Source organism: Streptopelia decaocto (assembly GCF_964273445.1).
Source record: "Streptopelia decaocto genome assembly, chromosome: 3".
Lineage (NCBI taxonomy): Eukaryota > Metazoa > Chordata > Aves > Columbiformes > Columbidae > Streptopelia > Streptopelia decaocto.
Window position 1 is genome coordinate 12,585,501 of NC_138656.1, and position 13,328 is coordinate 12,598,828.

The 13,328-nt window shown below is 54.1% G+C and overlaps 2 protein-coding genes across 2 annotated transcripts in view; both read left to right on the forward strand.

Moving 5' to 3' along the window:
• Positions 1 to 138: 138 nt before the first annotated feature.
• On the forward strand, positions 139 to 5,154 carry LOC309437220 (heme-binding protein 1-like). Its single transcript, XM_082047340.1, has 5 exons — positions 139 to 350; positions 562 to 647; positions 3,491 to 3,632; positions 3,774 to 3,957; positions 4,113 to 5,154. The coding sequence occupies exons 1-5, from the start codon at positions 176 to 178 to the stop codon at positions 4,285 to 4,287; spliced, it is 762 nt and encodes a 253-aa protein (XP_081903466.1). The 5' UTR covers positions 139 to 175; the 3' UTR covers positions 4,288 to 5,154.
• Positions 5,155 to 6,972: 1,818 nt separating this feature from the next.
• The window catches only part of PTK7 (protein tyrosine kinase 7 (inactive)), a 44,475-nt gene continuing 38,119 nt past the window's right edge, over positions 6,973 to 13,328 (forward strand). Inside the window, exon 1 of the mRNA XM_082047339.1 lies at positions 6,973 to 7,370. Within this exon, the coding sequence (XP_081903465.1) occupies positions 7,340 to 7,370 (31 nt within the window). The 5' untranslated portion in view covers positions 6,973 to 7,339. The remainder of the gene's footprint in view (positions 7,371 to 13,328) is intronic.

Consider the following 13,328-nt stretch of genomic DNA (forward strand, 5'->3'; position numbering starts at 1 on the left):
GGGGCGGGGGCGCGGGCGCCCCCTGTCGGGAGAAAAAGGGCAGCACGCGCGCCGCACCTCGGCCGCGCACACGCTGGCGCGCGAGGGGCGCGGCCCCGTGACGGCGGCTGTGCCGTCGCTCGGGGGGCGGTGCGCTGCCCGCCCGCTCGCTTCCGGGTGCGCGGCGGAGCGGGCGATGGCGCGTATTACGTTGGAGGACCTGGACGGGCTGGGCGAGGAGGCCGCGGGCGGGGAGGTTGGCGACGGCGACGACGACGAGGAGGAGAACGGCGACGACGACGAGGAGCGGGGCCGGTTGTTCACCTACTGGGAGGCCGTAGCCAGTACTCACCGAGTGAGCCTGCCCCGAGGTGAGCGCTGAGCCGCCCCGCGGGGGGGCTCCGCTATCTGGGCAGCCTCAGGGGGGACCGCGAGCCGGGCCGCGGAGGGTGAGGGAGCCCTTCTAGGGCTGACAGCGCCATGCGAGCCGGCTTCGGGGCCGGGCCGAGCCCGGTGCGTCCCGGGACTCTCTCTGCTGTCCAGCCGGGGCGAGCCTCGCCTCTCCTGTGCTTTGCCTTGCAGACATGGCAGGCCCGATCGTCCAGATGACCCGGCACAGCCAGGCTCGCGAGCCCGTGCCGTATGTTACCCTCTCGCAGCACGAGAAGGTGAGACCTGCTCCTTTCTGCACACCCAGGTTTCCATCCCCTGCCTGCCCGTGGTGAGGCTGACACTGGTGCTGCCTCCAGCCTGGGCAGCAAAGAGAGCATCTTCCTTGCGGAGAAAGTGGCCACGTGTCAGCTTGCGCACACCAGCCTTGCAGTGTTTTCTGTGGAAGCACAGCCACCAGGATAGCAACTCTGGATTGGGGCAGCATTGTGTCATTTCCCCATCTTCTATGTTGAGTGATGGCAATGCTTAACTTCCTAATGTTTATTTTAAAATTGAACTGGTCTTGCTGCTTTCTCCTGGCTTCTAGCTGCCTTCTTTACCAACCTGTCTTCTTCTGGGGTGGGCACATCCAAGACTGAATTTTCAGTTCAGAGCCTGCTCCCTGCCTTGCTCAAAACACCTCATTGCACAGCTCGAAGTCCAGCCGTGTTTGCGTTTCTCCTAGCTATGTGGCTACTGGTTGAGCTGAAGATCTCAGCTGGCACAAGATAAGAATGTTTTTGTGGGGAACATGGGGCCTGTGGCCCTGCCTGTCAGACCTGAGCATGTGTTGTTGTCACAACTGCCAATCCAAACACAGTACCCTCTGCCTGAAGTTCTTCTGTTCTTGCTGGCCAAGTCACACACCTTCTCGCACAAAAGCATGCTTCTGAGCCTTGAGAAATAACTGCAAAGAAATGCCTGTCAGTCTGGTTCCTGTGCCTCTGCAGGCTTCGTTGGGCTTGCTACCAAGAATTGTAGCAATTGTTATTTGTCCTCCATATGAGGAGAGCTTAACCAGTTTCTCCTGGGCTGAGGTCCAGTACTCCTGCCTGTAAAACATGTCTCAGCATGTGGGTTGTACAGTTCTGAACTGAGGCTTCACCAAGCTCCCTGTTCTTCTGAGTCCAAGGGACTTAGTTGGGGCTCTTCTGTACCTATGCCCATCCCAGGCAGGAATGGGGCCCCAAGTCTCTGTGGGGTTCGAAGATCTTTTGTTGCTGTTGGCATCCCCTCTGTGCCTGAGGAAGGTTCTTGGAGTTTGACTCTGGGGCACCGTGAGGAGGCAGGAGCCATTTCCTGGCATTAGTGCTGAGGGGACTCTGGAGATGGGGCCCTTAAGGACATATTTCCTTGGCTTGGGTAGGTCAGTAGTATTTGGTTGCTCCTCCTGAGCTGTCAGTGCTATAAGCCCTCATCATTTTGGAGGCAGGTGAATTATTATGCCACCTACAGAGTCTTGCTCTGTCAGTACTCAGTCACTAATTCCCCAGCTCACATTGCATGGTCCTAATGCCACTGTGCCTGTGTGAGGCATTTTCACTCTTTCTCTTGGTCAAGTCTCATATTCTGGAGTACAGGGGCTGAATATAAGGACTAGGCTGTGGAAGGACCAGACACAATGCCTTGCTGGGTTGATAGGTTTATTCATAAGTGGTGTGGCAGATGACAGCTGAAAATAGTCTATAGTAGGGCTGTCAAACTCATTTTCATCAGGGGCCACATCAGCCTCACGGTTGCCTTCAAAGGGCCGAATGTAATTTTAGGACTGTAAATGTAACTACTCCTAAATTTCTACAATCTTAAAACTACATTCGGCCCTTTGAAGGCAACTGTGAGGCTGATGTGGCCCTTGATGAAAATGAGTTTGACACCCCTGGTGTACAGGGACTGGTGGTTTCCTTGCTTGGAAAATGCTCTTGCTCTTCTTTACCTGGTGGGGAAATAGCAGGCATGGCCCCATCTAGAGGGCAAATGCTGGCTGGCCTGCAGTCTTTAGGGGCAGTGTTCTTCCTCCCACCCCACTGATGCTCACGAGTGACCCAGATGCCTTCCTTCTGCCTTTGCTTTGGCTTTCTGAGTAAAGACCTGGTTTGGGTGGAGGCACAGTGAGGCTGCACTCAGTCTTGAGACACGTCACAACTTCCTGGCTCACTTACTGTCAGCACTGCTGTGGAGCGCAGAAGTTTGTACAGGTGCCCTGAGGTCTGTGGAACAAGGTTGTCTCATGACAGCTTTAATCTGGCTAAAGAACAAGGTGAGAGCAGGAAGATAGGTGCTGGCTACAACTGTGCACCCCGTCTTTATGCAGTACCTGTGGCTATAACTGTGCCATGAGCTGAACTGTGCACAGATCCAGATGCAATTTCCCCACTCTCCCACCACCCTTCTGTGTTGGATTTGTCTAGAAGATTGGACATCTTTGCTGGAAATAGAGATTCTGACCCATCCCACAAACCTGTGCCCTCTGCACCATCTGGGTTCATGTCTCTTCTTGCTCCTGTCACTAGGTGAGGGAGAGGGATCTGAGAGTTTTGTTCCAACCTTCACATCTCTTCTGGGTACTAGAGCTCTTCTGCCAGACTTTCCCTTCTGTGCAGGAGGCTTTTTTCTTGTTATCCTCTGTGCATGCAATACTCTAGGGAAAAGCCACTGCACTTGAGAATCATGTCAACCTTACTGGAGGCCTTTGGGTGCCTGGTATCAAGAACATCCTTGTGAGTAGGCAGGACAGCAACTGGAGAGGAGCAGAAGGTCCTCTGCCCCCCGCTGAGGATGTGCTGCATTCCTTGTGCATGTCAGGAGCCTCCAAGCCTCCCTGCATCCTGTCCCCTCTCTGTGCTTTTCCTTTTGCTGCCTTTTGCCTGGTGCTGTTAAGTGTCCTGTCTGAGGTGTGTGTGATGCCAGTTTTCCTTGCCTTCTCTGGCCTCCCCTGCTGATCAATGACTAGCAGGGGGGCCCATTTTGGCAAGGTCCTATCTCCCCACCTCTTGCCTGTCAGTGCTGGTTTTACGACCCAAGTGGTGCAGTATTGTCAGGGTGCTTAACTCTGACTTCACTTGTCTGTGGCCTGTTTCAGTGTGAGGAAGCAGCCTACGAGGAGCGGCGGTACCCAGCTGGGAAGTGGGCGTGTGTCACCAAGGGGGAGCCCATGTATGAGCAGAGCATCTCCATGAGCTTCATGAAGCTCATGCGCTACATCTGCAAGGAAAACTCTGTAGGTGTGTGCAGTCAGGGGCTGGAGGGGCTGGCAGGCTGCACAGAGGGAGGGCCCTGCCACTGTTCATCTGGAGTGGGGAGGAGGGCTGCTGCCACAGACCCAGCTGTCTCACTGTGCCCACTGCCTTCCTACCTCTTTCCAGGTTGCTATCTGGGCATGACAGTCCCAGTGCTCAATGAAATCCACCTGACCAAGGAGGGGACCGAGCTGGAGCGTGAGGTTGTAACTGCCTATTATCTCCCGGGAGAGTTCCAGCAAAACCCACCTGTTCCTACGGACCCTGAAATCCACATCACCGAGAGGGCATCACTCCGGGTTATAACCAGGTGACCCCAGCATCAGAGGTGTTTTCTTAGCTCAGCAGATGTGTATGAACTCCCTGCATGGCTGCTGTGGGTCCTTGGACAGAGGAATGGGAGCCCTGGTTGTGGGAAGGGGGAATGTGCTGGCTCTGTTGCTTAAGTTGCTCCCTTTGTTGCAGGGTTTTCTATGGGATGACCACTGAGGAGACAATTCTGCGAGAGATCAGTCTCTTCTGGGAGCTCTTGGGCTCCACAGACACTGTCCTTCGGGAAACCTATATCGTGGCTGCTTATGAAAATCCTAGCATCCCTCAGCGCCGCAATGAGATCTGGTTCATCTGTCGAGCAGAGTGAGTCCCCTCTGTGACTGCAAACTGTTCTGCAACTGGACCTGGTGTAAATGGCAGTTCTGACCCAAAGGAGATGAATGCACATCCTGACCCATCATTCATCCACAAAATGACAGCCCAAGAGACTGAGGGGTGGATTTGTACACTGCCGTGCAAGTGCCCAGACCGGGGAAAACCTGCCTGGTCTGCACTTCACCTGCTTCCACAAGGGCCAGCTGAAGCTGCAGATGGCACCAGAGAGAGCCTCTGCAGTGAGTTTCTGGTGGGAAGCACCTGGTGGGGGCTCATGTCAGGGAGTAAATGTGTGGACTTGTGCAATGTGCTAGCCTGCCCTGGGTTTCAGCTCTGAGCTGGGGCTGCAGAGCTGTGCCAGGCACACTAGTGGGGCTTGCGGCTGGCAGTATCACAAGCTGAGGGTGTCTAGAAGGAAAGTGACTGTATATGAGGTGTGAGGCTCTGTCTGGGTTGTGGCCTGTGTCCTATGAGAATGGCTGCCTGTTCCAAATGGAGCCACTGAAATGCTGCTACAAAGGTGGGAGTTTGAGGGTGAAAAGGGCTCCCCACAAGCGAGATGTGGATCCTGAATGTTTCCTGCTGGGGTGGCTGTTTTTGTACTGTTGGCTACCTCCCCAGCTATCACTCACCATCCCTCAGCCAGGGCTGGGGCACTGGCAGCCTTTGATCATCAGTTGTGGGTGCTGTTTTGTGGACCTGCTGCAAGCTGAGAGGGACAGGTCCTGACAGCAGCCGCAGTGGCACTGCTGTGTGTTGTGTTGTGCATTGATCAATGAGTTTCACAACCATGAATACCGTCGCGCTTTCCCAAGGGAAGCTGGTAGTGCCAACAGTAAATAAACCCAGCTCAAACAACTGCAGCTGCAGATCAGTGATGGTGCTGAAATGGAGGGTACCCAGGCTGGCTTAGGAAGAGCCTTGCTCTCTCCCTCATCAAGATGCTCTAGGCTGTAAAGCTGTGGCTAGTTAGAAGGGCTCTAATGTTTGCCCAGGTGATGGCCTTGTGTTCGGCCAGGAACAGCCTTTGCATTGCCACACAGGCTGCTTACATTGCTGTTACAATCAACTGTAGCCACACTCCCCTGCAGGTAAGGTGGTTTTCTGTTGGATGGGGTCTGCTCTAGCCTCATTTTTCACCTGTGCAAAAAGCAGTCTCCTTTGACTGTACTGCACCTGGGCACCTAATCTTGGGCACTGAGAATTCCAGTGTGACTGCACATCATGCTGTTTGGCTGCAGGAATTGGTGTACTTTTGCAGGAATGTGCTTAAGCGGCTTGGTGTGGAGGGGCTTCTGGCTGCTTCTGACCCAGTTCCCAAAGAATTTCCTCCTTCTGTAACTGGAGGTGTGCTGTGTTCCTCGCTGCCTGCTGGTGCTGCTCAAACTCTAGCCCTTTGACCCTACATTGCAAGCAGAGGGGGCAAGACCAGGGCCAGCTCTGTGGCCTTGTTGCCCTGGCAGTGCTGGTGGCTTCTGCCACTCCATTTTTCAGTCAGATGCTGTTCTCTGCCCTGTCCAGACTGGCTTGCCCTCTGACAGCAAGGGAGCCTGGCTGCCCAGCCTGTGGCTGTGAGGAGAGCAGGGCCAAGCGTGTTCCACCCTCCTCTTCGAGGGAGTAAGCAAGCTTCAGGCAGAGTATGGGCAAGTGCAGCAAGAGCAATCGGTGGTTTCCTGGGTATCTTGTGGTACGGTTCTTGTCCCTGGGGCACTAAAGGCAGGTAGGGCTGGGGAGGTGCTGTGACAGCCTGCAGCTGTGAGGGCTGATGTGGCAAGTGCTTCTCAGATAAAAGTGGTGATACCTGGATCAGCAGTGCTGTGTTCACCTCTTGGGCAAGGAGAAGCAATTCCCTTATGTGAGGCTGGGATGAGGTGGCTCAGCATCAGTGGGAGAGCAAAGTCAGCCAGCATGTGTGGGACAGAGACCCTTACTACACATCAGCTGCTTCGCTTGCTTGCCCTGAGCTTGCAAGTGGAAGTAAACTTGCTTTCTAGAGCTTGCTGAATAGGCTGCCACTTCCTCTGAGGCTGTCTGGTCCCCAACCACAATCGGAACAGCTGTCAATGACAGGAAGCAGTGGCTTTCCCATGAGAGAAGATCGGTCTGCGGTTACTGGCAAAGCTGCAGAGCCACATGCCCTGCGGGGTCAGCTCCATGGTCTCCCAGGCCCTGCTGGAGGTGTTAATGGTAGGGCTCTCTGGTGCAGCGCTGGTCCGGCACCACCACCCAGTGCAGCGGGCATGCTCCAGTCTGTGCCACAGGCTTTGCTGGGTCAAGCCTTCAGCATCCTCTGTGGCAGATCCAGCAGCACTCTTGGGGATACTGTGGGGTGTCTGATGGCAAGTCTTCTGGGCAGTACCAAAAGCCAGCATTCTGGAGGCTCAACAAACCAGCTGGTAAGCTGGTGTTCAGAGCTGCAACCGGCAGAGCCAGTGGCACGGGCTGCAGCGGGCTCCCTAGGACACATTCGGTCAGGCAGGGAGGCCTCCAGCCTGCACTGTGCAGGTGGCCAGGCCAGCTTGCATAGCTGTGCCCTGACCAGCTGATGCAGACAAGCAGCAAGGAGCAGCCAATGTGTTCTGCAGCTGGGGCCGTGTCTCCTGCCTGCAGCAGGGTGCAGAGCTCCTGGCTCTCAGGTGTCCACGTGCTTTTACAGGGTCTCAACAACGGTACAGGTAGGGTGCTTCTACCATCAACAAACAGTCTGCCTCGGAGGAGCCCCTTGGCAGGAGGGGAGCTGCTCGGGCCGCCCCACGCTGGAGCTTGCTACAGACAGGAGCAGGGCGCGCCTCTTGGCTCCTCCGCCGGTGCGGCTCCTCAGCGGCCCGTCGGGCGCGCTCTGCACGGGAGAGTGCTGGCGGGAGCGGCAGACCGAGCCCAACATTGCCCACAGGGCCCAGCTTTCCCGCTACCCGTGCCCCGCCCGGTTTCCGGTGGCCGCCCCGCCCCCGGAAGCCCCTCCCGACAGTAGCGGCAGGCGGGGCGGTGGCATGGCCACAGGCTGGCGCGCGCACTGACCGGCGCGGCCGGGAGCGGCGCGGAGGATGGCGGCGGTGCGGGCGCTCCTGATGCTGGGTGAGTGCGGGCCGGGCCAGGCGCCGCAGCTTCTCCTGCCCTGGGATGCGGGTCCTGGTGCCCACCCGCGGCGGCGGGGCTTTGTGCCCAGCGGGGCCGCGCCCGGGGCCGTCGGTGGTGGGAGGGCGGAGGGGCTTCGCGGCTGCCGCCCTCAGCAGGGTGTGGAGGCTGCCTCGGTGGCCTCCTGGGCCGAGCCCCCGGTGTTCCGGGCTCCCGTGAGCCTGGCGGTGATGGGTCCCGGCGGCCTGGGACGGGCCCGTGTGGCTGCGGCGCGGAGCAGGGGCTGCGCGGGGCCGCGTCGCTTCGACCCCGAAGGGCAGCCGCGCCTCCGCCCCCAGCCCCAGGCTCCCCAGCTCCGGCTGCAGAAGCTGCCGGAGCGCCTTGCCCGGCTCTCCTTTCCCGGCGTGCGCCGGCTCGCCCTGCCCGCCAGCCCGTGCGGGGGAGCGTCGCGCTTAAATGAACTGGGATGCAAATGTGCCAGACATTTGCCGTCTGGGAGATGGCGAACATGCGCTCCCGGAGCAGCGGCGCTTTGGGGAGGTGGCTCCAGGAGCCGCCACTCGCCGAGCTCGGCCCCATCTCGTAGCCTCTCCGGGTCCTGGGGTGAGAGCTGACCCCAGAGGGTCTACTTGTGTGCAGCAGGGGGTGGTTTTCCCATTTAATTTGAACGGATCAAAACTCGGAGGAAAAACAGTGGTCACACAGTGGGCTCCCATCTGTGGAAACTGGCTTTCCAGCCACTAGAAGGGGTTTCGTCCTTGCTGAGCACATGCGGATGTCTCCTTCATACCACCTGCCATGCTGTGCAGGGTGTGAGCCAACCACCCTGCCTTTTCCCAGCCCTTTCATCCTCATCAGTGGCACAGTGGCTTGGAGGCAGCTGGTTGATTTTTCTGGCCGCTGCTTTTCATGGTGTTCAACTCCAGCTGCAAGACCCAAAGTCATCTTCCCTCCCTCTGCTCCATGATGGTTCTCCCCACTGGCCTCCTGGAGCTTTCTCACCTGAAGATCCTGGAGTTTTGGCTGTGGTGCAAGAGCCACAGACAGGGGTTGTGAACTGGTTTCTAGCTTGGCTTTGAAGGTCCCAAGTCTGCCCCACGCCACACTGCTTTGTTTCTTGCCCTCTTCAGCTGGGAACACTGCAGACAGGGTCCTGTTGCTAGTATCCACTTGTGGTCCCTTCTGTGTCACCATGCACAGTTGTTCAGTTTGCTTTGCAATTTCTGCTGCAAAATGGAGAGCAATCTTAGCCCAGCACCTGGGGTTGGAGGGGAGGATACTGCCTCTGAAGGAAAGGTATTTATAGCAGTGCTGGTCTTTGCATGTCTGGAGCTGTGATTGAGCCCTGCTGCAGGCTGCAAGTAATGTCCAATTTACAGCTGATAAGCATGAAAAAGCCACACTTATTTAGCTGATTGCCACTGTAAGTGCCGATTGCCTTGGCAGCCTTCTGGGAAGGCTGTTTCTGCAGGGAGAGTGCACACTTTGCTTGGGCTGTGATCTGGAGCTGTGGGGCTCTGCTGCACTGTTCACCTACCTGACAGGATGCTGCCACCAGCAGCTGGGGTGTGTAGATGGCACCCCACAAGTGCTCTCTGCCCTCTTTCCTACCAGCATGCTCCCCTCTCCAGTTGCTGGAGTTTCTGTGCTGCTCCAAGCACGTACTCTCCTTCTCATTTCTCCTGCTCAGCAGGACCATGTGTGCTGCTGTCTGGCTCATGGACACTGTAAAAAATACCAGACACCAGCAATGTGTGCAAAATGTACGGTTTGCTGTCTAGGTTTTGCAGACTAGTGCTGTTTTGTGGGTTGAGGCGCAGTGTCTCCTTTTGTCTGTGGATGCTGTTTGGAGAGAGGGCCAGGGAAAGCCCTGTGACATGTGGGGTATCCAGGGCTCACATGGGTCCTTTCTGTGATCTTCCTTTGCCACGTATGTGTTCCAGAAGTGCTCGGTGCCTGTGCTCCCAGTCCCTGTTCCTCCATTTCCGTTGCTCAGTGAAGCTGTGATCTTTCTGGCAGTGACACTGCAGCATGCCAGATGTGCGCTGGCTTCTGCTGGAACATGTGGTTGAAACGCTAGCAGAAGAAGTATTTGCTGAGTCAACTTTTCTTTAAAGCTAAAAAACCCCCAAAGATCTGTTTTGTTCTGGAAGTGCCTCCATGTCCTGTGTAGAGCTGTATGTTTCTGTTTGGCATTGCTTTTCTTTTGCTTGCTAGGAAGCCTGTTCTGAAAGAAGAAAATCTCCGAAAAAATGAATGATCAAATAGGATCTGAGAATGTATCTTGGGTTTAAAGAGTCCAAAATAAATGTCCAATAGTACAACTTGGTTGACTTTCACTCTTTGAACTGCCATCTGTTTTCCAGTGGCTCTGAGTCCTTTGCAGCCAGACCAAGTTCTATGATAGTTGATCTGAGTGAGCATCCCTTCAATAGCTGAAAAGCTGCTCAGCACATTTCTGGGCTGTTTTGGGGAAAAGCGGTGACAAACAAATACCATTCTTTTCTTATGAAGCATGTGATCCCCCTTGGGACTTAGCAGTGCTCAGGCAGTGCTCTGCACAGGCTGTAACTTCAACATCGCAGAAGCTTCACAGGCAGGGTGACACCATAGTCATGGCTGTAGGTATTTCTTTGTCTCCACAGTGGGTCCTGGACTGCTGAGGACTGGCACTGGCCTGAGGTTGTCATGTTCTGCATCCTTTAAAGATGTTCTCTAATCTCTTAACTGACCTGGAATGAGACTGTCTTCTAAAGGCAGATGGCCACCTGTGTTTAGTTGTGCGCTGGGTGATCAATGTTCTTGCTGATGGGAGTGTATTTGCTCCCAGTCATAGAATCATAGAATGTTCTGAGTTGGAAGGGACCCACAAGGATCATCGAGTCCAACTCCTGTCCCTGCATAGGACAACCCCAAAATTCACACCATGTGTCTGAGGATGTTGTCCAGTCTCTTCTTGAACACTGTCAGGCTTGGGGCCATGACACCTGGGGAGCCTGTTCCAGTGCTCCACCACCCTCTGGCTGAAGAACCTTTTCCTAATATCTAACCTAAAGCTCCCCTGGCACATCTTCCTGCCGTTCCTTTGCGTCCTTAGTTTGCTGAAGCACTCTTACTCAAGAGAGGTGGGTGGTTGGCACTGCATGTCTGTGTGTTACTCAGATGGATTTGTTTGAGCAAAGGCTGGTCCATGTTGCATCCAAGCAGATAGGTGTATGTGTCCTGGGAGGGCAGGCCGTGCTTTCTCTAAAGGCTGTAAAGCCCAAGGGGAATGGAGGGAAGAAGGGAATAAAGGAGTGCGAAGAGAAGAAAGAGCCTAGCTTTGGGGCAACGGGCAAGAATGCAAGAGCCAGTCTGGCTGTAAGTGATAAGACACTTAAAAAAAGATCTGAAGGCTGTGAGGCCAGGTTACAGGTATTTACTAGGGGAACTTTACACCAATATTTTTCTTTCCTTCACAGCAATTCATCTGCTATATGAGCTGTAGAGATCAAAGCTGTCTTCCAGCAAGCACACGTGGACTTAAGTAAATAGCTGGACCTACACCTCTCTCCAGTGAATAAACACTCTTTCCTCTCTGAACATTTTCAAATGTAGCTCTCAGGCCTGGAATGCAAAATATTTCACATTAGCAGTGGGTGTTTCCACTGCTTTCGATATTTGGGAACTTGAAACAAATGCTTATTTAGCAGCAGACAGACTTGGGTATAAACGTGCTCTTTGTGAAGGCAGTTGCTGCTGCAGTGTTTGCAAGGAAATTCCCCTGAGATTGGAGGACATGCAATTGTTTGTCCAGATCACAAGGAAACAGGTCAAGTTCTCCTAACATGAGTAGCAGTCTCCTGAGCCTCCAGGTTCCCCCAGGTGAACACCTTTGGCATGGTGATGCCTCCTGGAGAAGACTGGTCATGCCCGATGTGGGAGAAGGACAAGTGTACTGTCTTTTACATTTATAAGAAAACAGCGGTGTCTTGGGGAAGAGGGGGAAGGCAGATGAAGAAATGATGATTTGACAATTGGTAACGTGTTGGTTCTTGAGCATCAGTGTGCATGTAGGCATGGCAGAGGTGCTGTGCTGGCTGGCCTGTTTCCATGTCCTGCTCCTTGCCTGGAGGATGTTGAGAGACAACATCCAAGAGCTGCTTGGAAATGGCTTTGGTCTGTTAGAAAAGCAGAAGTTATCTTGCACAGTGGGATTAAAGGGCTGTCCTGTGAATGTAGCATACCATCTGTGCTGGCTTGCCTGGAAGAAGCAATCCCACTGCTGGGCATGGAAGGATTTGTTCTCTGAGAGACACCTGACAGGGAGCAAAAAGAGATTCTGCAGTTTTTCAGGCTTTTCATGTGGCTGCCTGCTAGAGCAGGGGCTGTTCCTGGGCTTTGTCATGGTTAGGAGGCTCTGCATATGGTTCAAGTTTTGTTCCTGATGCCCTTGTGAGCTTTCAGCAGTCCAGATGCATTGTGCATCTCTTGCCATTTAGGGAGGTTGTTCAGAGGGAGCATGAGTAAGGTGGGAGACCCTGGGGTCTTTTAGAAGCTGTTTGCTCACTTCCTAATGCCAAAGTTATTGAAGCACAGCATCAGAAAGCAAGCACACAGCTTTTTGATTCCGGAGGATGTGGCCTGGGCAGGGTCCTGCCCTTCCACCTCCTTCATCCTACCCAATCCTGTCAGGGTCTGCTGTACTGGTTGTGTTGATGAGTTGTCAGCTTTCCATTTGTCCCTCCTCTTCCTCACCTGTTGCTGGGAGATCTGATCCAGGGGCTGCTTTCCTGCATTGCTGTTGAGTGCTATGTGAGGGAGCAGTGTCCCACCACTTCTCAAGTCACATGATGTCAACAAATCCACCTTGCATTGGAATGGGAACTGTTGCTATTGCTGTTTGGTTTAGGCCAGATAGATGATGTTCCTAGACAAAAAAGGGCCAGACTGAAGGATCATCATGAGGAAGACCATCTTCTATTTCAATCTTCCTGTGCTTTCTGAATGTACCACTGTGCAGGCAGTGGGAAGGAAAAGAGGCTTGCAAGGCATGTCTTTATACAGCTGTAGGTTGCACCAGAAGCTTTGCAGAATGCTCACAAGTGTCTGGAGTCTCAACGGGTGGAGCACTGGAAGAACAGTTGTCTGGGGTTTCTTCTGGATGCTCTCCTCCATGGGAGATGGGTGCAGGCTGGTTGTAGTGAATCTCCTGTGGGCTCTTGAGGTTGGAGGTACATTCAGTGTGTTAAGCAGCTGCAGGTCTCTGGGTCTAGGCTGTGTGTCTTGTGGGTCTTGGTGCTGCTTGAATTCAGGTTGAATAGAATCCCATCCAAAGGTTTGTCAAAAGTTACCTCTTGCCTCTACCTGCTTTGGCATGTTGCAGCACAGTGAGGATGAACTCATGACACTCCTTCAAGGCAGGGACTCCACTTGGGATCATTCCTTTGTTCTGGGAAAACAGTTGGCAGCAAGCAGTGTTCTCCTGTGTTTACCTGTGTCTCTTTTTAATCTGTGCAGCCCCTGCTGAGTAGCTGTGGAAGATCTTCAAGCCAAACACAAGTGGTCTTTGTTTCAAAGCATCAATTTGTGTTGGCAGCCAGATCTGCAACGCATGTGCTTTTCATTGACTGCTGCTCCAGCTCTGTTCCTCACTCGTGCCAGCTTTTTTAAAAATTTAATAGAAAAATGTTTTTCCTGAGTTTAAAAGGCTGAGCTGTACAGTACTTCTAGTTTTAATTTAAGCCTTACCTTTTTCAGGGAAGCAATCTCTGTGCAGAGAACAGGCTGCTTTCCTCTCCTCTGAGAGGTAACCAATACTTGCTGTCTCATCAGCAAAGAGAGAGGCAAGAGAGTGGTCTGAAAGCCTGGTCTGTGTGCCTGGGATGAGGAGTTTTGGTGTGCCAGCCCAGCTTGGGCCATTCCTGAGCCTGCTTGTCTTAGCGCACTTTGGGAAGGTTGATGGGTAGGTGCTTTTGT

Coding starts and splice junctions, on each gene's coding strand:
- LOC309437220 (XM_082047340.1), top strand. CDS start 176: ATGGCGCGTATTACGTTGGAGGACCTGGACGGGCTGGGCGAGGAGGCC. Junction 648..3,490: donor CCCTCTCGCAGCACGAGAAG/GTGAGACCTGCT, acceptor GGCCTGTTTCAG/TGTGAGGAAGCAGCCTACGA. Junction 3,958..4,112: donor TCACTCCGGGTTATAACCAG/GTGACCCCAGCA, acceptor CCTTTGTTGCAG/GGTTTTCTATGGGATGACCA.